General features: G+C 43.1%; 1 protein-coding gene across 2 annotated transcripts; it reads left to right on the top strand.

Annotated features, from left to right (window-relative positions):
* The first annotated feature begins 159 nt into the window (after window positions 1-159).
* Window positions 160-24562, top strand: dstyk (dual serine/threonine and tyrosine protein kinase). 2 transcript variants are annotated; one of them, XM_013138273.4, is made up of 14 exons: window positions 160-1457; window positions 3563-3972; window positions 7709-8203; window positions 8491-8686; window positions 14479-14717; window positions 15044-15127; window positions 15491-15667; window positions 17993-18122; window positions 18357-18513; window positions 20284-20416; window positions 20631-20744; window positions 23280-23394; window positions 23915-24049; window positions 24248-24562. In XM_013138273.4, exons 1-14 carry the CDS (start codon window positions 1253-1255, stop codon window positions 24433-24435), a joined length of 2778 nt encoding a protein of 925 aa, XP_012993727.3. In that variant the 5' UTR covers window positions 160-1252; the 3' UTR covers window positions 24436-24562. The 2 variants fall into 2 exon arrangements, with proteins under 2 accessions (XP_012993727.3, XP_034143183.1); XM_034287292.1 differs by lacking the exons at window positions 20631-20744; window positions 23280-23394; window positions 23915-24049; window positions 24248-24562 and adding an exon at window positions 20522-20574 and having other exon boundaries at window positions 20284-20474.
* The last annotated feature ends 951 nt before the right edge of the window (window positions 24563-25513 follow it).

The following is a 25513-nucleotide window of genomic DNA, read 5'->3' as shown; positions in this document are numbered from 1 at the left end:
AAAAAATTACTGTGTAATTATTTAACAACATTCCAATACTGATTGGCATTATCTAAATGTTGAAATGCGTAATGTGCCAAAGGTTTATTTTTTCAATTTCCTTACTGTAAATAAGGGACTTTTATTTAGAAGTATCTAGTAGAGGCAATGAATTCATTATTGTGGCTTGCTCATACTGTGGCTAGCTTCTTATACGTGTTCTTGGTTGTCTGGGCATAATGTTTCTGAAGGGTTTTCGATGGAAATGCTGTAACTGGAACATTGTGTATTTTAATTCTCCACTCGTGTGATGGCAACATCTTTTTTCTAGGTGTTTAATTGCGAAGACATTGATCGAAGACTTGGAAGCGCAGCGGCTGATATTTCATCTATCCTGCATCACAACTATGTTGACTGGCACGGCAGTGGCAAAAAGCGAGGTTGTTTAGTTAGCTACTAGCTAGCTGGCTACCAATTTCACTACAATCTCGGATTAATCCTCAAATCAAAACTGCTATAGAAGTAGCCTTTCTCCACTTACTAGAACCACTGGGAGGAATTTGCATGAGAGAGTTAAACAACAACGTCAACTGGAGTAATGGGTTGCTGTCTAGAAACGTACTGTTAACATGGAATACGATGCATGGCTTGCTCGCTATGATAGGAAGGTAAGGGCTAGTACGTCCGGAGCTAGCTAGCTAGCTAACGTTGGCCATCTCAATTAAATATATTTTTGAGACATTTATCCAAACTAGAGGACACAAGTAAATTCGACAACTATTGAACGCTAGCTAGGGGCTGAACGTCGTTTGCGTGGAGACTTGTTATCAAACTGTATTCCTTTTAACGTGTGATACGCGTGCTTTTTGTTTATGTATAGACAGCGGTAAAGTGATGCAGTGATTTGCAGTGGATTCACCCGCAAACTAGCGGTGGAGTGGTAAAACATTGCAACTGCTGTATTGCTTGAAAACTCTTTGATTCACTGTGGACTTTTTGGACTATTTATTGTCTGTCAAATCCATAACCGAGTCACTCCCTAGACGTCAAGTAAACATGCGTGATGCAAATAGTTGACGAACAGTGGGAATCTGAATGGTGACAAAAGCTCACAAAGACTGTCTAGTTCACTGTCTACGCCGTTGCCTAACAGCTTTCAATAGAAATTAAAACTTAGGGCCTGCATACCACATTAGGTTTGACGTTTATAAAGTGGTAACAGTAAAGAACCTTCTCCAATTTGTGCCTCTGTAGAATCGGAATACCTACTGCTATGGAGGGGGTAGGTGGGGGAAATGTGCAGAAAGTGACTCCTTTGGCTAGAGAATTAACCCGGATCTTGATTAGCTACAATAAAAACTCTATACAACTGAAAAAGAATCTTAAGGAGACCAACACGTTTTTTCGGGAAATAAAACAGAACTACAGTAATGCATGCGCATCAGCCGCCAGCACCGAGGCAACTGCTCTGGAGGCAGGTAAGAATTTCCACCTGTTCAGGTTTTTTTTTACCTAATATTAATTTGCGTACTGTGGTTCTCGCGTCATCACAACATTCCCCAGAAAATGTCATGCTTATTCAAAAATGCATGCTAACTAGGCCCTATTGAATTCGTTTCAGTTGATATCATGTTCACATCATGACACATTCCAGTACTCACATTTATCCATGGTGACTTACTACCATGTGGTCATGCAGCAACAGTAACTGAATTTACCTTATCTGATTTTACATCTACAGACTTTGCCTTAATTGAGAGCAATTCCACAAGCTTTTGAAGTAAGGTCCTTATTGGTTTCAGCATTAAGCCATATTAACTTTGGACAAGCCCAACAGACCCTTTAGACCACAGACCTAGGAATGTATGTGACTCTATTTGTAGGTTGAGTGGAAAGACTCCTGACTGGTCATTCCAGGAGGACTAGGTAAGGTACAGTGTAGTACTCCATTCACTTCCCAATTGGGAATGTGTCCAAATGCTCCTGATTTTTTTCCTAAAGGGCCCACAGGATACTGACCTGTACTCATTCTACATTTAAGTGAGGATTTGGCATAAACAGGTGGATAGCTATTAGCAAACTGTCTTCTGAATGGCTTATTTCCTCCCTGGAATAAAAAGTCTGTGTTCTGCTGGAAAGAAATTTCCTTGCTAACACGTTGACTGTAGAAAATGCATTAAATAGGATTTAGAAGGGGGAAATGAAGAGATTAGGACCAGCTTAAGAGACCTGTTCAAAACTATGATCTGACGAAGTGCAACAAATATGCTGAGATTGAAGTTTAAGAAAGAACAGGAGCTAAAATTAACTTTTTAACAAAAAAAGGCTACATGTCTACATTCTGGAACTCATCTTCATTCCATCCTATTTTCAACTCTGCACTTGTTACTGTAGTTAATCAAGGCTTTGCCTGACCTTGAAGTGGGCTGATGAGCTAAAAGAAGTGGGATTCTCATGTGCTTGTATAGGACATGCTTGATCTTTTCAGCCCATGTCTAATAGGACTGTCATTCAAGCCCAATCTTCCTGCCCACTAAGGCATGTTTCTTGTTAGTTTCTCCACTAATTCAATATCCAAAAATGAGGGAATCTAAAACAATACATTTAATGAGGGGGGGGGAAAGCAATTTTATTTTCCTTCAAGTAAGCCTGGACATGTCGGTCAGACCTAAGACTAATAGACCAAAAAGCACAGTTGGTATGCCAGATGACAGGCTTGAAGCGCTTGGAGCATGCTACACAATGCAACCAGAATAATCTCTTCAGTTGTGCCAGATAAACAGTGCAGCTGATTAGTCTATATCCAAGTGGATATTTTTCTTAATCCTATGACTGCTTTTATTACAAAAAGTTATGATAGTCCCTCAGCAACAGATGAGTTTTCCCTCCTTAAGCAATTTATCCAAAGTGGAGTTGAATACAACTCCCTGGTTTTGATTTTGTTTGAGTGTTTTGGTGTTTAGTAATTCATTAGATTGTTAGATGCTCTTAAAAAATGTGGCCAAAAACCAGGCAGGGTAATACTAGATTAACAGAGGGGCAGGGTGAAGGAAAAGAGAGTGAGAGGGAATGAAAGGGGTCGGGGGGGGGGGGTAGAGGAAACAGTAGTGCAGTGGTGGCCTGTTCTTTGTTGTATAACAGCTGTAGACTGTGACTCAGCATCATGGAGGATTATGACCACTTCCTGTGATGAACCAAGATGAATTGGAAATGCTGGTAATATGGGTCGCCATAGAGATCACTGAGGAAATAACATACAAGGCTTTGAAGTTGTTAACACAATGTATTCTTCCTCAGGCTTTTCCTATGCCAGAGGGGTGAGACACCAGGTCACAACAGATTCAGTTAAAGCTGTAACAGTGTATTTCAAGTCAGTCCAATGGGATTTGCACTCACAAAGTTGGCTGCTATTAATACACTGTATTATTGACATACGCTGTTATTCTGCCATATTCTTGCCTGGTACCTGAAAAAGTGGCTTATTTTCTTGAGTCAGAAGAAAGAAGCACAAAAGGCTTGACTTAAAGCACTATTCCCCATTCTGTTCTCTACACCCATATGTTATTGGCCCTTCTCTTCCCAGGGCAGCTTAGCTGTATATCCTTTCCCCGGCATGAGGAGGAGTTCCTGCAAAGCAGTGTTGGAAGCGCCCCCTATGTCCTGGTACTTGGCCAGGACTGTGCCGCGCGCTACCAGCTGCTCAACTGCCTTCTTGGGGAGCGTCTCCTGCCCCTGGGGCCTGAGGCCGGTGAGGCCTGTGAAGGTGTCCAGGGCACTGCCTGTAAGCGGAGGAAGCTATGCTTCACCCATGGGCGCCAGACGCGACTCAGCCTGGCGCTGCCCGGCCAGTACGAGCTGGTACACCAGCTGGCAGCCCACTGTGGGCGCTGGGATACCGTACCGCGGGAGGACCTGGAGATTCAGGAGGAGTGTGAGGACCCTGCACACAGGCTGGCTGAACTCGAGATCACCTTGCACCACCCTCTGCTACAGGTACAAATACACACACCATAACCCTGGCACCCTCTGCTACAGGTACAATTACACACACCATAACCCTGGCACCCTCTGCTACAGGTACAAATACACACACACCATAACCCTGGCACCCTCTGCTACAGGTACAAATACACACACCATAACCCTGGCACCCTCTGCTACAGGTACAAATACACACACTATAACCCTGGCACCCTCTGCTACAGGTACAAATACACACACCATAACCCTGGCACCCTCTGCTACAGGTACAAATACACACACACCATAACCCTGGCACCCTCTGCTACAGGTACAAATACACACACCATAACCCTGGCACCCTCTGCTACAGGTACAATTACACACACCATAACCCTGGCACCCTCTGCTACAGGTACAAATACACACACACCATAACCCTGGCACCCTCTGCTACAGGTACAAATACACACACACCATAACCCTGGCACCCTCTGCTACAGGTACAAATACACACACACCATAACCCTGGCACCCTCTGCTACAGGTACAAATACACACACACCATAACCCTGGCACCCTCTGCTACAGGTACAAATACACACACCATAACCCTGGCACCCTCTGTTACAGGTACAAATACACACACACCATAACCCTGGCACCCTCTGCTACAGGTACAAATACACACACACCATAACCCTGGCACCCTCTGCTACAGGTACAAATACACACACACCATAACCCTGGCACCCTCTGCTACAGGTACAAATACACACACACCATAACCCTGGCACCCTCTGCTACAGGTACAAATACACACACACCATAACCCTGGCACCCTCTGCTACAGGTACAAATACACACACACCATAACCCTGGCACCCTCTGCTACAGGTACAAATACACACACCATAACCCTGGCACCCTCTGCTACAGGTACAAATACACACACCATAACCCTGGCACCTTCTGCTACAGGTACAAATACACACACACCATAACCCTGGCACCCTCTGCTACAGGTACAAATACACACACACCATAACCCTGGCACCCTCTGCTACAGGTACAAATACACACACACCATAACCCTGGTGTGGACAATAGATCATGACTGGGATGACTATGGTCCTTTACTATTACTGGGCCTTGTTAGGATGCAATAATGTGCGGATAACTCTGATGGTTGAAGTCTGGTTTTAAATGGTAACGTACAAATTCAGCAGCGTAGCAGGACAACAAGTAAGGTGTCATTTTACTTATTGGTATGTTCATTGTTACAGAATACATTTAATAAATGCGTGTTTCTGAGTATATTTCTTTTATTTGATTATAGTGTCATCTCACTGATGATGTGTTAGTTCTTTTTGTTATGGGAACTTAAAGGGCAGACTCCAAGCTGGAAATACTTATTTCCAGCTTCCAGCTCTCACACATGGCTTAGCTGACACAAAGATTACTGTGCCGGGTGGATTATTCTCCATGTTAGTCAGTGCTCTCGGGTCTGTTGTACAGCTCTCTGTGGGACCAGGACACTGATGTTACTCAATTTGGACTGGGTCAGTTAAAAATGTTGGAATGTAATTACATTTGAACAATTCATTTGAATTGGTCACACCCCACAGGAAGCATACTTTGAATTGATTCAATTCTTCTGAGATCTAAAACAAGGTTTCTTTAACCCCCCCTGCAATGTTCTGTTTAAATCTTTACCAGCACTCCTGATTCAGTTAGTTGGGTGTTCCAGTTTAGGGTGTCAAAATAGAAAGTTAATGGTTCGGAGGACAGACATTATAGCTGCGTCATGAAATTGGGTGTTAACTGTTGCACCTCATCAGTATGTATACAAAATATAAATGTCTAAATAAGCAATTTCAATTAAACTCTGCCCTGTAGGTGGACAGACACAGTCCATCTTGCTCAGCGAACTACCATGCCTTTGTGGGTGGAGAAAACTGTGCTCGCTTGTTATCACGTGCAAGGAGGGAAAAGTACCGCTTAATCCCTCTAACAAAGGCCTCGCTTAGCTGTTTGCCATGGAAGCCAGGATCCAGACAGCCCTGAGACGTACGCGCTAGCTAGCCCTGGCTGCTAACCCCCCCCCCCCCCCCCCCCGCAAACCCCCCTTATGTAATGGCCCGGGTCTGGTGTGATTCACATGACTCAGGCACATAAGGAAAAATGCATCCAAACCTTTTGCTGTGATAAGGAGGTTGCTGTGCCTATGACCGGGTCCCACTGTTTGGCCCCTATAGTTGGCATCCTTATTTACATGTTGTTTTTTGTGCTGAATCTTTTCTGCTGGCAAAGCTCTTGACATTGATGTGGAGCACCCCCAGCTGACACCAGGTTGCCCTGTCCTTGGGTTTTGCCCCTTTTGTGTTTAGCCTGTGAGGCAGGATGCTGAGTCTAAATGGATTAGTGATAGAGTCAGTCCAAGACAATGTGTGGTCTGTACGAATACTCGCACAGTGGAGGAGCTCCCGTGCCAGACTTTTTCGGTTTTGTTGTTGCATATTGAATATTGAAGTCCGATAAGGTTATCAGAAGCCGTTTCTGTTGAATAAATAATTTGCTGATTAATGTGGTCAATGATAATGCATGGGCCAGTTTGGGCTGGGCTGTGACGTCAGAGCTGTGGATCAGAGAGATGGACACAGCTGCTGTTGTTGACCCAGGGATGGTAGAGGCAGGCATGGAAGCAGCTCTCAGTCCAATGTGACATTCACACAGCCATGGGAGAATTACAGCCCCCTGCTTTGGGAGACCTGGAGATAAACACGCTAGCTTGTTAATTACCTTCCTCTCCTCTGGGCTCACCACCCCTCTGCTCACATTAGATAAACGGTGAGACATAAGGCCATGCTAGTTTTAATCTATAGATATGTCTCTCATGACTCTGAGCAACAAAATGTCACAGACCTCTGTTTGTCACAAGATCATATATTATAGAATGTTCTGCTTGTTTTCAACAATGAGTCGAGAAATCTTTACCATGGTCTCTAAATTGGCTTATACTGGAGCGTACCATTTCAGTTGACCGCCATTAATTAGAAACGTTGCAAGTTTGAGTGTGTAAGTTGTTGCGCCTATATCCCGCAAATGTGTCACACTGAGCATTAACTCATTTATACAGATCGTGGGTTGAAACGGTCTGTTATTCTATGCAATGGGCAATAGAATGCTCTTCAAGATTGCCCACTGATATTTGGAAATTGAATGCATTATGGCAACATTCAAATTTTTTGTTTTTGGTGGAGAACATGTTTGCAGGCTATCTTTGTTCCAAAGAGACTGCTCAGTCGGCCACAGCTCTTGTTTCCTGGAGACGGGACTGACTGTCTCCTTTGTGTGGCTGTGTTAGTTATTCTCTCTCCCCTTTACACCCCCCCCCCCCCCCAATTTCTCTCCCTCTTTCCCTCTCACGCTCTCTTATTCTATTTCTGTGGCTGTTACTGTATAATTCATCAAACGTGGAGTGAAAATGTTTTTCTTGCTTGTTTTTCTGTTGCCCTTCCATACCCTTTCCCATGACCCGAACGGACTGGGACGTGTGGTGTATATGGGATGGCACTGGCACCACATACGATGTCTGCGCTTTCTGTCTTTCATTTTTCTCTTGCTGCTAAGTCCTGCTTTACAAAACAATGATGTGGCTGTTGTTCACTCATCAATAAGGTGGTAATGGTATATATGGGGTCCAGTGGGATCGTCTACTTGTATGCTCAACACAGGAATGACTGAAATATGTTCCCTGCTCTGTCAGGAGGCGAAAATCATTGTGGTACCGTGCTCCAGTGTCCAGCCCATTGAGAAGGCCTTGGAGGACTGCACGGAAAACGTGGTTCCCATCATGCTCTATGCCATCAACCAGGAAACCCTCACAGCTGGGCACGTGTCCGAGCTAATGACGGTCAAAGAGATGCTCCCCTTCCCCTTTTGCTTCGTCCGAATGCCCCCCGCCCAGCCTGAGGATTCGTCCGAGCACGGTCGGCGCTTGGAGAAGGAGAAGAGCCCCCTGCACAAGCAGCTGCTGTCCCTGGGCTTCCTCAGCGCCTCAATGGGTAACTGTTCCTGCGGCGCGCCCTCCCAGACCCCCAGCCTGGCCGCCAAGCCCCAGAGCGTCCTAGGGGAGGCCTTTGAAAGGTTGCACCGGCTCCTGGTGCCCTTTGCCCGCCAGGTGCTCCAGAACCAGCAGGTGGAGGCTGCTAACCTGCTCAACGGAGTTCATTGCCGTTGCCTTGACCTCTTCATTAACCAGGTCAGCTGTATAAACCACTTAAAAAAATATATAACTCTTAGCAAATGAATACAAATACAGTGCTTTCCCCAGTTACTGGCCGTCTTGGTAAAGGGGAGCAGGAACAGCTATTAAAAAAAAAGGATCAAACTGACTAACAGCAATGACATTTCTTTAGACCCTTTTCTGCACCATTTCAGTGTCATCGTGTAGGTAGACGTTAACTATTTCAATATAAGACCACAGTATGTAAAACCGTCATGGTCGCCATGGACGAGGCTGACTCTTCCTCCGCCCCCTGGCTGCAGGCTTTTGACATGCAGCGGGACTTGCAGATCACGCCGCGGAGGCTGGAGTACACACGGGAGAAGGAAGGCGAGCTGTTCACCTCCCTGATGGCCATTGCCAACCGAAAGCAGGAGGAGATGAAGGAGATGATCGTGGAGACGTTGAGCAGCATGAAGGAGCAGCTGCTGGAGGACGCTGCCAACCTGAAGTTCACAGGTACACTGCCTGGGATGGGGGCAAAGGTCAAAACTAAAATGTCTAGAGTGTCATGTTAATTCAACTGTTTGTGTACTATGCCAATGCCTTGGACGTTGTCCTAATGTGCTGTCCAGAAACTCTGGCTTCCTCAATGTAGCTAGAGGAGTCGACGTGTGTTCCATTGGAAGTGCCTTTTCCATGCGTTTGCTGACTGCCTGTTGTGTAGTTGCGTGGCTGAGTGTTGCCCTTCATTAGCAAAGCGACTGCCGTCAAGAGGTTCTGTCTGTGTTGGCAGAACAGTTGAGTTTGGGCTGTTTCTTTTGTTTCTTCACCGCATCCTCTTTTTGGGCTGTTTGTTGTTCTCAGCTTTATACTTCAAGGTACAGGAAACTGTTGGAGGATGTGGTTGATGTAGGCTTTGTCGACTATCACCAGTGTAATGTCTTCCCTAATGGGAACACCTGGGAGTGGAGCTTTTGAGAGGAATTGAGTGTCACCAGTCTTGTGAATCTGAGCACATCTGTCCTCTCTTATACAATATACTCATATAACTAGTCTGTTGGGAATGGACCCCACCCATCCATATGGGAATGCATCTGTAGCCACTCTTGTCTGCTTGTCAGGACACTGTTGTGCCAAAACAGCAGAATAAACCAGGTCTGTTCATTATTTTGCAGACTTTTATGGTCATATTTAGCAAGAGTGACAATCATCACTGCTAAGCAAGTCATCGTCACGTTACTAAGACGGGAGAATCTATACATTTTAGTGAATAGGGTGTGGTGTACCCAATAGATTTACAACACTTGGCTGTATCAAATAAATTCACATGAATGTTGAAGTGTAATTATTTTGAATTCAAAAGGTGTGTGGGTGTGTGTTGTTACTCTGTTAATACAAAAGAGCAAAAACCAAGCACTGTTTTTTTGTTTTTGTTTGCTTGGAAGTATTTCTGAAGCCCTGATAGCTTAGTGGTTAAAGCACCTTACCAATAACTGAAAGGTTGCTAGACTCAATCCCTGAGCTGGCTGGGTGAAAAATCTTGTTCTGTCCTACCATGGCAGTTAAGCCCTAAATGTGTCCTGTGTGCTCATCATAGCACCTCCCCTAGCTTCAGATGGGTTTGGTCAAATGCAAAAACCAAATCTCTGGATTGGCAAATATCCTCTTTCCCTTCCCTTTACTATGAAATGGAACTTGTCAAAACAAAGGCCACTGAATTGTTGCAAATAGTCTTTATATAGTTAAAAAAAAAAATTAAGCAGCCAGGCCATGAGCCAACAATACCTGTTGAGGGAGGTCCAGAGCAGTCCATTAGTATTTGGGTAGTGAAAGTGTTGTTGTTTTGGCTCTTTATTCCAGCTCATTAGATTTGAAATGAAACAATGCAGAATGTCAGCTCTAATTTGAGAAAATGTACATCCATAAATTGTGATCCATGTAGGAATTACCGTCCTTTTTATACAAACCCGATTCCAAAAAAGTTGGGACACTGTAAAATTGTGAATAAAAACAGAATGCAATGATTTGGAAGTTTCAAATTTCAATATGTTATTCAGAATACAACATAGATGACATATCAAATGTTTAAACTAAGAAAATATATCACTTTAAGGGAAAAATAAGCTGATTTTAAATTTCATGGCATCAACATATCTCAAAAAAGTTGGGACAAGGCCATGTTTACCACTGTGTGGCATCCCCTAATCTTTTTATAACAGACTGTAAACGTCTGGGGACTGAGGAGACAAGTTGCTCAAGTTTATGAATAGGAATGTTGTCCCAATCTTGTCTAATACAGGCTTCTAGTTGCTCAACTGTCTTAGGTCTTCTTTGTCGCACCTTCCTCTTTGATGCACCAAATGTTTTCTATGGGTGAAAGATCTGGACTGCAGGCTGGCCATTTCAGTACCTGGATCCTTCTTCTATGCAGCCATGACATTGTAATTGATGCAGTATGTGGTCTGGCTTTGTCATGTTGGAAAATGCAAGGTCTTCCCTGAAAGAGACGATGTCTGGATGGGAGCATATGTTGTTCTAGAACTTGGATATAACTGTCAGCATTGATGGTGCCTTTCCAGATGTGTAGGCTGCCCATGCCACACGCGCTCATGCAACCCCATACCATCAGAGATGCAGGCTTCTGAACTGAGCGCTGATAACAACTTGGGTTGTCCGGATGACATGGTGTCCCAGTTTTCCAAAATGAACTTCAAATTTAGATTAGTCTGACCTCAGAACACTTTTCCACTTTGCCACAGTCCATTTTAAATGATCCTTGGCCCAGAGAAAACGCCTGCGCTTCTGGATCCTGTTTAGATATGGCTAGTTTTTTTACCTATAGTGTTTTAGCCGGCAATGGCGAATGGCACGGTGGATTGTGTTCACCGAAAATTTTATTGTGAACTTTTTTACTCACAATTTGTAAAATTGTCCCAATATTTTTGGAATCGGGTTTGTACATTTAGCTCAGCATAAAATGAGGAGACCACTGCCCCTTTTTCTTTCCTTTCCAAAAAAGTTGAAAAGGAAAGTTTTGACTGAGGAACAGAAGCGTTCAATTTGCAGTGGTCTCTTAATTTTAACCCTTCTGTTCCTCACTCAAAACCTTCCCTTTTGACTTTTTTGGAAAGGAAAGTAAAAGGTGCAGAGGTCTCTTAATTTTTTCCGGAGCTGTATGCCCCCATTTTTAGGGGAGCCTATTAATTGTACAAATCAACATCCCAGATAAATTTGTTGCAAACATTTAGCATTTGATGACTACTTAAGTCTGTGACCCAAAGGCATCACCAGACGCTGGTTATTATTCCTGGTGATGCTCTGCCTGGCCTGTACTACAGCCGTCTTGACTTCCTGTTTGTTTCGGGTGCATTTCATGCCTTTTAGGTCTGGTCTCATTGACTTGGCCAGACAAGAACATTCCACATTTTAGCTCTGAAAAACTGCCTGGTTGCATCCGCAGCATGTTGGTCACTGTCCTGCGGTAAAGTGAATTGCCATCCAGTGAGTTTTGTTGCATTGGTTTGTATTTGAACAGACAGGATGTTTCTGTACATTTATTTATCATGTGTTTTACATTATCGTGAGCATTCTTTGGTCGTCCGCCGTAGAGATCTTACTTGCTTTAGTAGGTTAACTGGCATTGCCGTGCTAATCAGTGATTGATTTCTTAATGTACCAAACTAATTCTAATCTTTTTACATACATAGTCAGCTCTACTTGTACTGACAGTAAGTCAGTGTGTCAGACAGCAGCAACTCAACTCAAAGTTCAAAGCCTAGAATCAAGACAAGGCATTGACAGAAGTGTTGTGCTCCCTAACTCATGTTAGCCACGGCTAAATCCCTTTTTACTTTCTGATTCTGTCTCTGCCACCCTACGCTCCTCCCTCTCTACATCCTATGACTCATACCCTCCCTTTTCCTCCCAGCCAGCTCAGCCCTCTCCTTCTCCTTTATGGTCCAGTGACCCACTGCATGCTCACAGACCAGGGCTTTGACCAGTTCAGCGAAATTAAAGGAGAGCTAAACTCCTAGGAGTGTGTCACCGCTGGTGTCCCTTTGGCAAAACCTACCATAATGAGGCTCCCGAGCTCTTTGCTCCGCTGTCTTTGGTCTCTTAGGCATCCCACCCTTATGGGAGGGCAACCCCTGTCAGGTCGCTCAATGTTCTTCTCTGCTGGCAGCCCAACAGTGGAACCAGCTTCTTCTTGAATCTATAGGACAGCCATCCCGTTTTCTGAAAATATAATAATATGCTTATCTCCCTGAATGTAGGTAGAATTGCATATACTGACACTCTGTATCTGTAAATTTCAACTGTACATCTATGTTTATAAAATACTCATTTGGTTATGCTCACTACCTGTTGTACAGTAATATGCTAATAAAATCAGAATGCAATGACGTGCAAATCATTTCTATTTAATTGAAAGTAGTAAAAAGACCACATATGAAATTAGGCTGAGAAATTGGAAAAACAGGGGCATGTTTACTACTGTGTTACATCTCCTCTTCTTTTAACAACACTCTGTAAGCGTTTGGGAACTGAGGAGACCAAGTGCTGTAGTTTTGGAAGTGGAATGTTGCCCTGTTTTTGCTTGATATAGGATTGCAGCTGCTCAAATGTTTGGGGTGTCCTTTGTTGTTTTTGTAATTTCATAATGCGCCAAATGTTTTCAGTGGGTGACAGGTCTGGACTGCAGGCAGGTCAGTTTAGCACCTGGACTCTTACTACAGACCCATGCTGTTGTAATATGTGCAGAAAGTGGTTTGGCATTGTCATGCTGAAATAAGAAAGGCCTTACCTGAAAAAAAACGTTGGCTGGATGGCAACATATGTTGCTCCAAAACCTGTATATATTGTTCAGGATTTATGGTGCCTTCACAGATGTGCAAGTCACCCATGCCATGTGCACTAATGCCCCCCCCACACGTCACAGATGCTGGCAACCCGGATTGTCCCTCTGTTTCTTTAGTCCAGAGGACGTGGCGTCCACGATAACCACAAAATGTGTCCGATCACAAGACAGTTTTCCACTTTGCCTCAGTCCATATAAAATGAGCTTATGTATAGTTTTTTTTGCGTGGTGGAGTCTTAACAACAACGCTCTGTGTTCACAGACAATGGTTTTCGGAAGTGTTCCTGAGCTCATGCAGGGATCGTGTGGGTTTTTAATGCAGTGCCTCCTGAGGGCCGTAAGATCATGGCCATTCAATATTGATTTGTCCCTTGCATACAGAGATTTCTCTGGATTTTCTGTGTCTTTTAATGGTTTTATGTATCGTAGATGATGAGATCCCCAAACTCTTTGCAATTTTACATTGTGATACATTATTCTTGATTTGTGGCACTATTTGCTCATGCTGTCTTTCACAGAGTGGTGAACCCCTTCCCATCCTCTCTGGAAGGATCTTTTTATATCCAATCATGTCACTGACCTGTTGCCAGTTGACCTAATTAGTTGTAGGATATTCCACCAGGTTTAGTTTTTTGCATTACACCACATTTCCAGGCTTTTGTTGCCTCTGTCCCAGCTTTTTTGAGAGGTGTTGCTGGCATCAAATTCAAAGTGAGCGTGTATTTTTCAAGAAACACTTCAGTTGTCACATGTTGTCTTTATATTATTTTCTATTGAGTATAGGGTTTAAATGATTTGCACATCACTGCATTCTGTTTTTCTATGCATTTTACACACTTACCAACTGGGTTTATATACCCAAACAAAAATATGTGAATACAAAATGCAACAGTTTCAAATTCTGTGAAACAGCATTGGAGGTGGCTTATGGAAGAGAATACATTCTGTTATGGACGTTCCTTCAATCAGCATTCCAATTGCACGCTTCCTCAACATGAGTCATGCTCATTAACATGGATGTTAATACATTTGTGCAAAAAGTTATGTGCATTTATACTTTTTATTTTTGTGCATATGGGGAAAAAAAAGTGAATCTTTTATTTTGGTTGCTGAAACATGGGATGTTTTGCATTAATATTTCTTTCCAGTGTTATTTTATATCCACTGTACATACATTTTGTGTGTTCTGGTCCCTTGTCTTGTTTACTTCTAACAGAATCAGTGCACCAAATAGAATTCTCAGTAAATGTTATGGTCATTCTGACTCCCCACAAATCAAATCAAATTGAGAGGATGTCAATATTGCCAGTGTTCTCTTCAAAATTATTATTAATTTACAATCCAACATAATGGATTTTTAGAACAGGATCATTACTAGAACAATTATAAACAGAAGAAAATGTTTCAGACACTGTCCCTCATTTTGTGTATCTCTCTGTCCACCTCACAGACATCATAGTGGCAACCAACGGGGAGCCTGTAACCTCAAAGGACATCAAGTCGTGTATCCACCAGATCCAGGAGCTGATAGTGGTGAGGTTGAACCAGGCAGTGGCCAACAAACTGATCAGCTCTGTGAACTACTTGAGGGAGAGCTTTGTAGGCACCCTGGAGCGCTGTCTCAACAGCCTCGAAAAGTCCAACATGGAGTCCTCTGTTCACAACATCACCTCTAACCACCTCAAACAGGTGTGTAAAGTCATGCTACTATCTGGTGTTGCCATCTCGGCTATAGACTGAAATTGGATACCAGTACTGTATATCAACCTACTCTGTTTGTTTTTTTTCCCCCCAGAAGTGCAATTTTTATTTTGTTGTCCTACATTCTCTTGACCAGATGACTAAATAGTAAATACCATTGGATATGCTTGATTGTTTGAGATTAATTCACTGGAAGGATTAGTTTAAAACCTAGGTCAACGGACAGAAGATGTGTTTCTAATGACCTGTTTCCCTCTGAGGCTCCAGGTGAAATGATGACATCTTGTTTTGTTTTCTATTCCTGTCTTTGTCAGATCCTTAATGCTGCTTATCATGTGGAAGTAACCTTTCATTCAGGATCCTCTGTTACAAGACTTGTGTGGGAGCAGATCAAACAGGTAAGAATTCTGAGTTAAGCTATAGTGAATCTACGTAGTGTCACAATTAACAGTAACAGCCTTGATTTACAGTGTCCTTTGTGTGTATTGAAACAGTGAAATTTGGACCGATGAGACAAAGTTTAATATGTCCTTGAGAGATTTCCGAGCCCTCAAATAGTGGTAATTTGTATAGTGTCGTCATTTCCGAATGGTGAAACCAATGTGTACACTAATATCCTCAAGTAAAAATCTGCTTAATAGTTTAACCTCCTTGTAATTGTTTGACCTCAGGTCCAAACATTTGGAGTATAGATCCCTATACTCATGTACAGAAGGCCCTGCATGTTCACTGTCACTCACTCTTCCCCTCTCTGTCTGCAGATCATCCAGAGGATAACGTTTGTGAACCCTCCTGCCATCACCCCAGAGTGGAAGAGGAAGGTGGCCCAGGATGCCATAGAAAGCCTGAGTGCTGCCAAACTAGCTAAGAGCATCTGCTCCCAGTTTAGGACACGCCTCAACAGCTCCCACGACGCCTTTGCCGCCTCTCTGCGACAGGTACAGCAACTAACTCGCAGGTCTTTGTTTAATTAAACCCAACGCAACTGGAAATCTCACATTCCTTTGTGGAGATGTTTGTGTCACTGATCTATCGTGAATGATGTGGGGGGACGAGGGAATCCACGCTGTCAGTTTTAAAATGGTGTACGCTGTTCCTCCGCTAACCTGGGCACAGGCTGTCTTCAGGATACTTTGGATTCAGAGGAAGCAAGGGGTAAAAATGGCCCGTCCTTTAGCGATTTTATAGGTTGTGTTGAGTTGGGCTTTGAGCTTGGCTTCCCCAGTCTGTCAGCTCTGCCTTTGAACACCCACAGCGAGCTGGCAGCCTCTCGGGTTGTGCAGTCAATGGTTGACACACTGTTATTGTGCTGCTCCTGGTTAAACTGAAACCTTTGTATTGCCTGCTGCTGCTGCATATTCTAACAGCAGTGCATTTCATTCACCTTCTGGTTGTACCTCAGAACCTCGCCGGTTCTGGTTCAAAACGACTTCTTCAAATAGTAGGTGGTCTGCTTCGTTTGGGAATCATTTGCTTCGTTTGATGTCAGACTCGTGCACGGTGCACTGGTTCTGGTGCGGCAGCAGTATGCGGTTGTCCCCCTCGGTGGGCGTACGGGTGAGTGACGGGCAGAGATTGGCTCGTTAACACACGACTACACTCTGGTTGGAAAGCGACGCAAGTTGAGATCATCAGGACCATAATGTTCACATTACATCAGTTCGTTCCATCCCGCCCATTTGAGTTCTACCGAGGTGATATGAGGCAGATGTGTTAGCAATCCTTGGGTAATAGTAGCGTTGCCTTTAACCGATCCACATTGCCAATGCCTTAACCCAAGACAATAGAGCCTTCACCTACACACTGAACCCAGTCTCTCTGTAGCTTAATGCTGGCGTGCTCTGGTGCCGTTCTGTCTTGGTTAATTCTACTTGCTTGCCCATTGAGAGAAATGGTTTAAAATGGATACACTTATTTTATTTCAACCAGTTTCTGCTTGTAATAATGTAAATTCTACTTTGCCAGGTTCTTTTCATTCTAGATCTTGGGACTTTATAATCTTCTTTACTTCATCAGGTCTTCCATTATGTTTTTTTTGTTTGTTGTTGTTGTAACGAGTCAGATTTTCTGCTTGACCTTCTCTGACCTCTGTGGTTAAATTTCTGTGAGGGTTGTCCCCTCATGACCGACAATGTGATTCCCATCATTGATAAAGACCCTCTCTGTATCACGGCGGTATGTTAAGACATTTCTTCCATTCAGCATCATTGTCATGAGAAACAAATATGTACTATATCTATTTCAGGATGTTTTCTTTCCTTGGAAATAATCAGAATTTCTGTAAACATATTGAAAATGAGAAAAAGTGTATGTTTATGTTGGGCATAGGGTCAGGGTAAATTCATCTGCCTCAGCTACATGGGGTTGGAGTCCTGTCACAATGACTGATGTGGCTGGTAGAGTGGAATTCATGGCTTGGGTGGTTCATTATGTGTGTGTATATATATATCTGTTTAGTATCACTTGTACAACTTGACCAGTTTGCATGTTTTTTCAGGGGTCACTTACAGACCATTAATCAGATCTGCCAGATTCTTCATCTATTAATCAAGATCAGAGTCCATGTCATCAGATTAGACTGTCTCTTTTACTCTATCGGCGGCTCATCATACCTTTAGGTTGTTTTCACACATTGAGATTCTGAGCTTCAGATCAAATCAGAGTTTGATTATTTGTTAAATATAATTTTTTTTGTTTCTGGTCCTGTTGGTTTCACTTTGCCAAAAAACAGACTAAAATGGCTAAACAAAACCACTTGTTCATGCCAGTCCTTTGTTGGTGGAAATACTCATGTTAAATCCATCTATATTCATCAAGCATCATAACGTGTGTCTCAAACATCATTTTGTTACTTTGCTCTATTAACATGCAGAAGGAACAAATAGCCGTTCTATTGCAACCTGAATAGAGTCCATTCAGTAGCCTGTGTCCCTGCCACAGACCCTGTCTTCCCTAACTTGCATTGAATTCGCTGGTAAATTCTCTGATGTTCACAATGTTTCAGTGATTAACTTATGATGCTGCGTGCCTTACATGAAATACTTGCAATCACAACCAGATACATGGCACGCTTCACGTCGTGTCCCTGTGTTTAGTTTGCACTTCGCTCTGACCCACACTGAAGTATACCAAGTTGGGAGAGTACAGGACCTGTGTTATTTTGATCTCATGGGTTTACACGTAGCTGGATTGCATTTAACATTGTGGGTTTGTTACACGCTGAGAAGTGTTTTTGCAGTTTCAATGTTTGTGTGTGTTTCTAGCTGGAGGAGGGCCACACTGGCCGGTTGGAGCGTACTGAGGATCTGTGGCTGCGTGTGAGGAAGGATCACGCCCCGAGGCTGGCCCGCCTGTCTCTGGAGAGCCGCTCCCTCCGAGACGTGCTGCTGCATGGTGAGACAAGCTGCTCTGTCCTTCGACTGTAGCAGTAGACATTCAGTCCGGGTGGCTCTCACAGGATGACCCGGCCCAGTAAAAACAAAACACACAAAAAAAACACACATCAGTGTCCATGAACGACAACAAAAGCATAATCTCTGTGTTCTTTTATCGTTGCTCTAAAGTCGTCCAGTTTTTGAAATTGATACAACTGTAGATGTCAGTGTTGGTTTTCCCCTTTTGTGGCAGGCAAGCCCAAGCTTGGTCGGGAGCTAGGGCGGGGCCAGTATGGAGTGGTCTATCTGTGTGACAGCTGGGGGGGACGCTATCCCTGTGCTCTGAAGTCAGTGGTGCCGCCTGACGACAAGCACTGGAACGACCTGGCACTTGAGTTTCATTACACTAGGTGAGTTGGCCCAGCCAGTGGTGAGGGAAGGGTTAAACGCCAGCACTATGCTGTGGTCAAACTGCTGCACCAGGAATGTCATTTACCTGTCTTGTCAGCTTATTTCGTTCAGACGGAGGGGTGGAAATATTTTAGGTGTGTCATCTTAAAAACCCGGTTGAGGGTGATCATTTCTCGTGGCGCTCAAAGGGATTTTTAAGACCATCCAAAAACTGGTTTCAGCGTTAACAGTTGTTTATGTTATTCATTCTGACAGCAGAAACAGCGTATTCGTTTTTTTAACTTTTCTTTGTGAAGTATTCAGACCACTTTTTATTTTTCTACGCTTTTTATCTAATGAACTTGATTTATGGATTGTAAATGTATTTAGCCATGGAGCCAGTCCCTATTGGCCAGTGAGAGTTCAACCCTTAATTTCTACTATTTATGTATTTTTCAAAACCCAGCCCCGTTGCATGAATGGCATCTAACATCAGTCCAACATTCTGGTCATGATGATATTTGTGAGACACCAACCACTATAGTACTACAATGTGCTGTAACATTTCCCATTTGTTGTAGGTTTGTAAAAAGAAGAGCTCCTAATGTAGTAATAAATTAAATTGGACTGGATTTATGTGTCAGAATGTAAATCGTTCTCAAAGGAAGGATAGTCTACCAATAACAAAAGAATGGTGGATTAATTTGTCATGTCAGTTATTTGTCTCGTGTGTACTGGTAAAACCACCCCACCCTTAGAATAACATAACATTATTTTCACCACAGCGCTTTGCTTTGCAATGAAATTGCGTTTTGTTCAGTTTGCATATAGTTAATCTCAGCGTGTTAATTTAAAGTAAATACAGAAATGTAGCCTACTGCTTTGTTTCACAGTTCACATGCTATTGAAGCTCATTGATGTAGTTCATGGAGAAGTAATCAACCGTGTTCTGTGGCTGGTTGGAAATGTGATGCCTCTGCCCTCTTGTGGTGTATGGAACCAAATCCATCATGCCACTGGGAAGGAAAGCTGTGGTACCATCATGGTGTGCTAGTTAGCGCATTGAAGATGAGAAAAATAACTATTTCCACTGGAGGTAGGATGTACTAGGTTGGTCCGCTGGTCCAAGCCCCTGCCACACGTACACAAGAACTGCTACAGGATAGGTTTGAATCTGGCCCACTGCTCTTGCAGTAAAAACTCCACTCTTTCGCCACTGTCCATATTAATCAATCAATCAATCAATCAAAATGTATTTATAAAGCGCTTTTTACAACAGCAGTTGTCACAAAGTGCTTTACAGAGACACCCGGCCTTAAACCCCAAGGAGAAAACAACAGTAGTGTTGAATTTCAGTGGCTAGGAAAAACTCCCTAAGAAGGTCGAATTTTAGGAAGAAACCTAGAGAGGACCCAGGCTCAGAGGGGTGACCAGTCCTCTTCTGGCTGTGCCGGGTGAAATATTAAGAGTCCAATTGGAATAATAAATACATTTCTCTTGGCTAAATCCAGAGTATATTTGATTTTAGACTAGGTCAGAAGTATGACCAGGTGGACAAGGACAGGAACAGCAACGGTCCCCCCAAACCAGGTAATCCGCAGGTGTGGACCAGGACCTCATCTCCTTCTAAAATTTAAAATTGGAGGAAACTGAGAAAAGTTAGTAGTACATCCCTCATGTCCCCCAGCACAATAATATAGCAGCGTAACACCTTGGAAACTGAGACGCAAAAAAATGCCTGTAACTGTACTGTACTTTATTTCTCCTATTGTGTGCGTGCGTGTGTGTAGGTCCCTCCCAAAACACGAGCGTCTTGTGGACCTGCACGGCTCTGTGATCGACCACACGTATGGAGGAGGCTCTAGCATCGCGGTGCTGCTCATCATGGAGAGGCTCCACAGAGACCTGTACACGGGCCTGAAGGTAACCAGCAGGCACACATCCACAGAGACCTGTACACGGGCCTGAAGGTAACCAGCAGGCACACATCCACAGAGACCTGTACACGGGCCTGAAGGTAACCAGCAGGCACCCATCCCCAGGGCCACGTGCCCTCCTCTGGCTCTGGTGGCCCAGTTACCTCGACGTCATTCCCGCACTGCAGGACTACTTCACCATCTCGTTCTCCCTCTCGCAGGCTGGCCTGTCACTAAAGGAGAGACTCCAGATCGCTCTGGATGTGGTCGAGGGCATTCGCTTCCTGCATGGCCAGGGGCTTCTGCACCGGGACATCAAGCTAAAGAACGTTCTGGTCAGTGACGGTTTAAAGGAGCTTCCTCTATGCTAATTGTGGGAAAGCCGTCAGGGAAGTCATTGTCATTTCATTTGGACGTAGTTCTAATGTTGAGCTTCGTACCTGGATCCTTCAGCCTTCTTCTTTATGTTTGACATTGTCTTCTTTATGTTTGACATTGACAATTCCGAGAACGAGAACATCCGTTTTTCAGTGTTTTATTATTTCCACATTGTGGACATCGGGCTGCGTCTAGTTTGCATCGTTGGAATCCTAAAGGTGCAGTTCTTGCATTTCTACTGTCTGATTATTCTGGGCAGTGCTTTGAATACATGACAATGAATGAATAATACAATGAAGAATTATGGTGCCTCATGGGAGCCAATTTGGTCGATAAGACATCAGTCAGTTGATCACTGCTCTAAGTTAACAGATTTTAATTTCTCTGCTGACCTTCCAGTGCATGAGCACCGCTGACTTTTCCCCTTGGATAGATTTACGTTCCTCACCAAGGATTCATTGAAAATGAAAGGGCCACCCCACCTGTGCAAGCGAACTGAATCACTATAAAACCTTATGTTACTTACGGCTCCGCACGTAATGTAAGTGAGGTAACGTGGTCCATGGGTGGAGAGAATACAAGAGTGTTCAAAGCTGTCATTAATAAAATGGGTGGCTACTTTCAAGAATCTACAATGTGAAATATATTTTGATTTGTACTTTGGTTACTACTTGATTCCATGTTTGTTATTTCACAGTTTTGATGGCTTCACTATTATTCTATGATGTGAAAAATAGTGCAAATAAAAAGACACCCTTGAATTATTTGGTGTCCAAACTTTTGACCAGTGCTGTATGTCTTAGGAAACAGTGCCCTGTGTCCTAACCAAAATGTAGGATTCTACAGTGTATCCTTCCATTTGGTTTTGGTACCAGATATGGATATACAGTGAGGGAAAATGGATTTGATCCCCTGCTGATTGTGTAGGTTTGCCCACTGACAAGGAAATGTTCAGTCTATAATTTGAATGGTATGTTTATTTGAACAGTGAGAGACAGAATAACAACAACAAAAAAACGCATTTCAAATTTTTTATTTCACTCATTAAAATGCAAATCAATTTATAAGTATTCGACCCCTCTGCCAAACATGACTTAGTACTTGGTGGCAAAACTTTTATTGGCAATCAGAGAGGTCAGACGTCTCTTGTAGTTGGCCACCAGGTTTACACACATCTCAGGAGGGATTTTGTCCCACTCCTCTTTGCAGATCTTCTCCAAGTCATTAAGGTTTCGAGGCTGACGTTTGGCAACTCAAACCTTTTGCTCCCTCCACAGATTTTCTATGGAATTAAGCTCTGGAGACTGGCTAGGCCACTCCAGGACCTTAATGTGCTTCTTCTTGAGCCACTCCTTGGCTGTGTGTTTTGGGTCATTGTCATGCTGGAATACCCATCCACGACCCATTTTGAATGAGAAGGAGGTTCTCACCCAATATTTGACGGTACATGGCCCTGGCCATCGTCCCTTTGATGCTGTGAGGTTGTCCTGTCCCCTTAGCAGAAAAACACCCCCAAAGCATAATGTTTCCACCTCCATGTTTGACAGTGGGTATGGTGTTCTTGGGGTCATAGGCAGCATTCCTCCTCCTCCAAACATTGCGAGTTGAGCTGCCTAACAGCTCGATTTTGGTCTCCTCTGACCACAACACTTTCACCCAGTTCTCCTATGAATCATTCAGATGTTCACTGGCAAACTTCAGATGGGCCTGTACATTTGCTTTCTTGAACAGGGGGACCTTGCGGGTGCTGCAGGATTTCACCCCTTCGTGGCGTAGGGTGTTACCAATTGTGTTCTTGGTGACTATGGTCCCAGCTACCTTGAGATCATTGACAAGATCCTCCCGTGTAGTTCTGGGCTGATTCCTCACCGTTCTCATGATCATTGCAACTCCACGAGGTGAGATCTTGCATGGAGCCCCAACCCGAGGGAGATTTACAGTTCTTTTGTGTTTCTTCCATTTGCGAATAATCGCACCAACTGTTGTCACCTTCTCACCAAGCTGTTTGGCGATGGTCTTGTAGCCCATTCCAGCCTTGTGTAGGTCTACAATCTCATCCCTGACATCCTTGGACAGCTCTTTGGTCTTGGCCATGGCGGAGAGTTTGGAATCTGATTGATTGCTTCTGTGGACAGGTGTCTTTTATACAGGTAACAAAATGAGATTAGGAGCACTCCCTTTAAGAGTGTGCTCCTAATCTCAGCTCGTTACCTGTATAAAAGACATGTGGGAGCCAGAATTCTTTCTGATTGAGACGGGATGAAATACTTATTTCATTCATTAAAATGAAAATCAATTTATAACATCTTTTTCTGGATTTTTTTGTTGTCTCTCACTGTTCAAATAAACCTACCATTAAAATTATTGACTGATCATTTCTTTGTCAGTGGGCAAACGTACACAATCAGCAGGGGATCAAATAATAATTTGTTGATTTGGGCATGTTTTGTCCTCAGTCTTACTATTGTTGATTGCCTTCTTTCCTCCTCCAGTTGGATAAGCAGAACCGGGCCAAGATAACAGACCTGGGATTCTGTAAGCCAGAAGCCATGATGTCCGGCAGCATCGTAGGAACCCCGATCCACATGGCCCCTGAGCTCTTCACAGGTCAGACGTCCTGTTACTCACCGTGCAGCGTCATGGAGCCACTGTTTGATCGCTGTGGCTGTGCATCTGGCTGTTTTCTGACCTTTACAGATTAAAGATGCATTCTGGGCTTTTGGCTCCTAATTGTAAAAAAATTGCACTGTTAAGCCATGTCATTTAAAACCACTGCTTTCAAATTTGGAACTTCATGGCAGAGATATGTGATTATACTTATTGATAATGAATGTTATCTAATAGATTCTTGTTTCTGCTTTTTAGAAATGAGGCAGAGACTTAAGTGACATTGTTTTGATCAAATCGCTAGTAGAAAGAACAAAGTAAGCTTAACGGAGATGTTTAGCAGCTGATGGTCTTAATAAAATTGTAAAAGGAGCAGGATGGTAGAAAGAGCATATAGAAAATAAATACATGCACAGAAGCTTGTGGATCCTGAGTTAAGGAGACTCTGCTAACAGTCAGAGAAAAGGCTTCTCCTGACCCACTCCATTGACTTAACCCAGAGTGTGGCCCCTCTCTTTAGGAAAGTATGATAATTCTGTGGATGTCTACGCCTTTGGAATCCTCTTCTGGTACCTCTGTACTGGCTCAGTCAAACTCCCAGAGGCCTTTGAGAAATGTTCCAGCAAGGATCAGTTGTGGAATAACGTTAAAAAAGGTGATGTACAATTGCAGCTTGAATAAACCCAGAACTTACATTCTAATAAATGTAATCAAGACTAAATAGCTTTTTGTAGCATTTGTATTTTTTTGTGTCTGTTGATGTTTTCATGTTTGTTGGTGCATTTGCTCTTAGGTGGGTTGGCTGAATTAATCTAAAAAGCCACCAAGGATTAATTTTGGCCAATGTTTGCAGGCGCACGCCCGGAGAGGTTAGCTAGCTTTGATGAGGAATGCTGGCAGCTGATGGAAGCTTGTTGGAACGGAGACCCTTCCCAGAGGCCTCTGCTCGGTATTGTAGAGCCTAGATTGCAAAGCATCACGATACGACTGTGCAACTGTGGCTCAGATCAGAAGAGCAGCAGCATGGAGGACTCAAACTGACACATTGAGAGAGGACCACAGACTGCAAAGGACTATGGTCAAAGAATAATTTTGTATTTATGAAAAAAGGACTATGTTTCTGGAAGGCTATAAGGAGATTACCAATAATAAATAGTGACCAACTCTGTGTTCCTCCTTTATTTACAGGGGAAAGATATGCTATTTAAGATGAATTGTAACAGGACAACGTGTTCCCAAATATGCACAATATAGGGATATGTTTGTACCATCTGTATTTGTATAGTATTCAAACTCTAGAGGACACTATAGAAGTGTATTCACAGACAGACCAATTCAGATTTTCCCCCAATAATTGGTATTTTGACCAGTCAAAACTTTTCGAAGGCTGATTTAATTAGTCAAAAGACCACAAAAGATGTGAATTGGTCTGCCTGTTTAAATGCAAGCTATGTTTCCCCCTTAGCTGGCATGCTAGTGCTGTTTTGTCATAGGAATGTTACTAGATACAAAACATTTTAATCGTAGTAAAAAAATATTTATATACGATTAATTTTAGATTGCATTTAAGCTGGCAATCGGGGGTATTCCAGCGTCAATGAAATTTGAACTTTTTTTAATAAAATGATTTTGACCAATGAATCAATTGTTTACCTTTATCCATAGTCTTTCTTACTGCATCTTCCCAGAAACTGTCCACAAGGCTTAAAGACGATACTGCTACATTACACACCGGGCACAAGTTTAAGGCCATCTGACAATAATTTTAAGCTATTTACAATAAAATCTTTAACCACATTGTACTGTTACATGAAAGCATAAAGTCCATAATGTCAAAGTGAAAAATAAAATCTACAAATTGTTCTAAATAAGTTACAAATATGAAACTTACAATTGCAATCTATTATTTTAAATATTTTTGGAGGGGCACTTTTGGCAGCAATTACAACTATTTGTATACATATCTACCAGCTTTGCACATATCTTCTTTGCAAAATTGCTGAAGCCCTGTTTAGTTGTATGGGGACCTTTGGTGAAGAGCATTTTCTATTATTTCTACGCATTCTCAAGTGAAATGAGATCTGTGCTTGAAATGGGCCATTCCAGGACATTGACCTTT

Source organism: Esox lucius, chromosome 17 (assembly GCF_011004845.1).
Source record: "Esox lucius isolate fEsoLuc1 chromosome 17, fEsoLuc1.pri, whole genome shotgun sequence".
Lineage (NCBI taxonomy): Eukaryota > Metazoa > Chordata > Actinopteri > Esociformes > Esocidae > Esox > Esox lucius.
The sequence above is the reverse complement of the archived record's forward strand: the minus strand, read 5'-3'. Positions and strand labels throughout refer to the sequence as shown.

Excerpts from the sequence above, each read along its gene's own strand:
- dstyk (XM_013138273.4), top strand. The coding sequence starts at position 1,253 with ATGGAGGGGGTAGGTGGGGGAAATGTGCAGAAAGTGACTCCTTTGGCT. Across the intron at positions 8,204-8,490 it reads TTGACCTCTTCATTAACCAG|GCTTTTGACATGCAGCGGGA; the intron begins GTCAGCTGTATA and ends CCCTGGCTGCAG. Across the intron at positions 14,718-15,043 it reads CCTCTAACCACCTCAAACAG|ATCCTTAATGCTGCTTATCA; the intron begins GTGTGTAAAGTC and ends TGTCTTTGTCAG.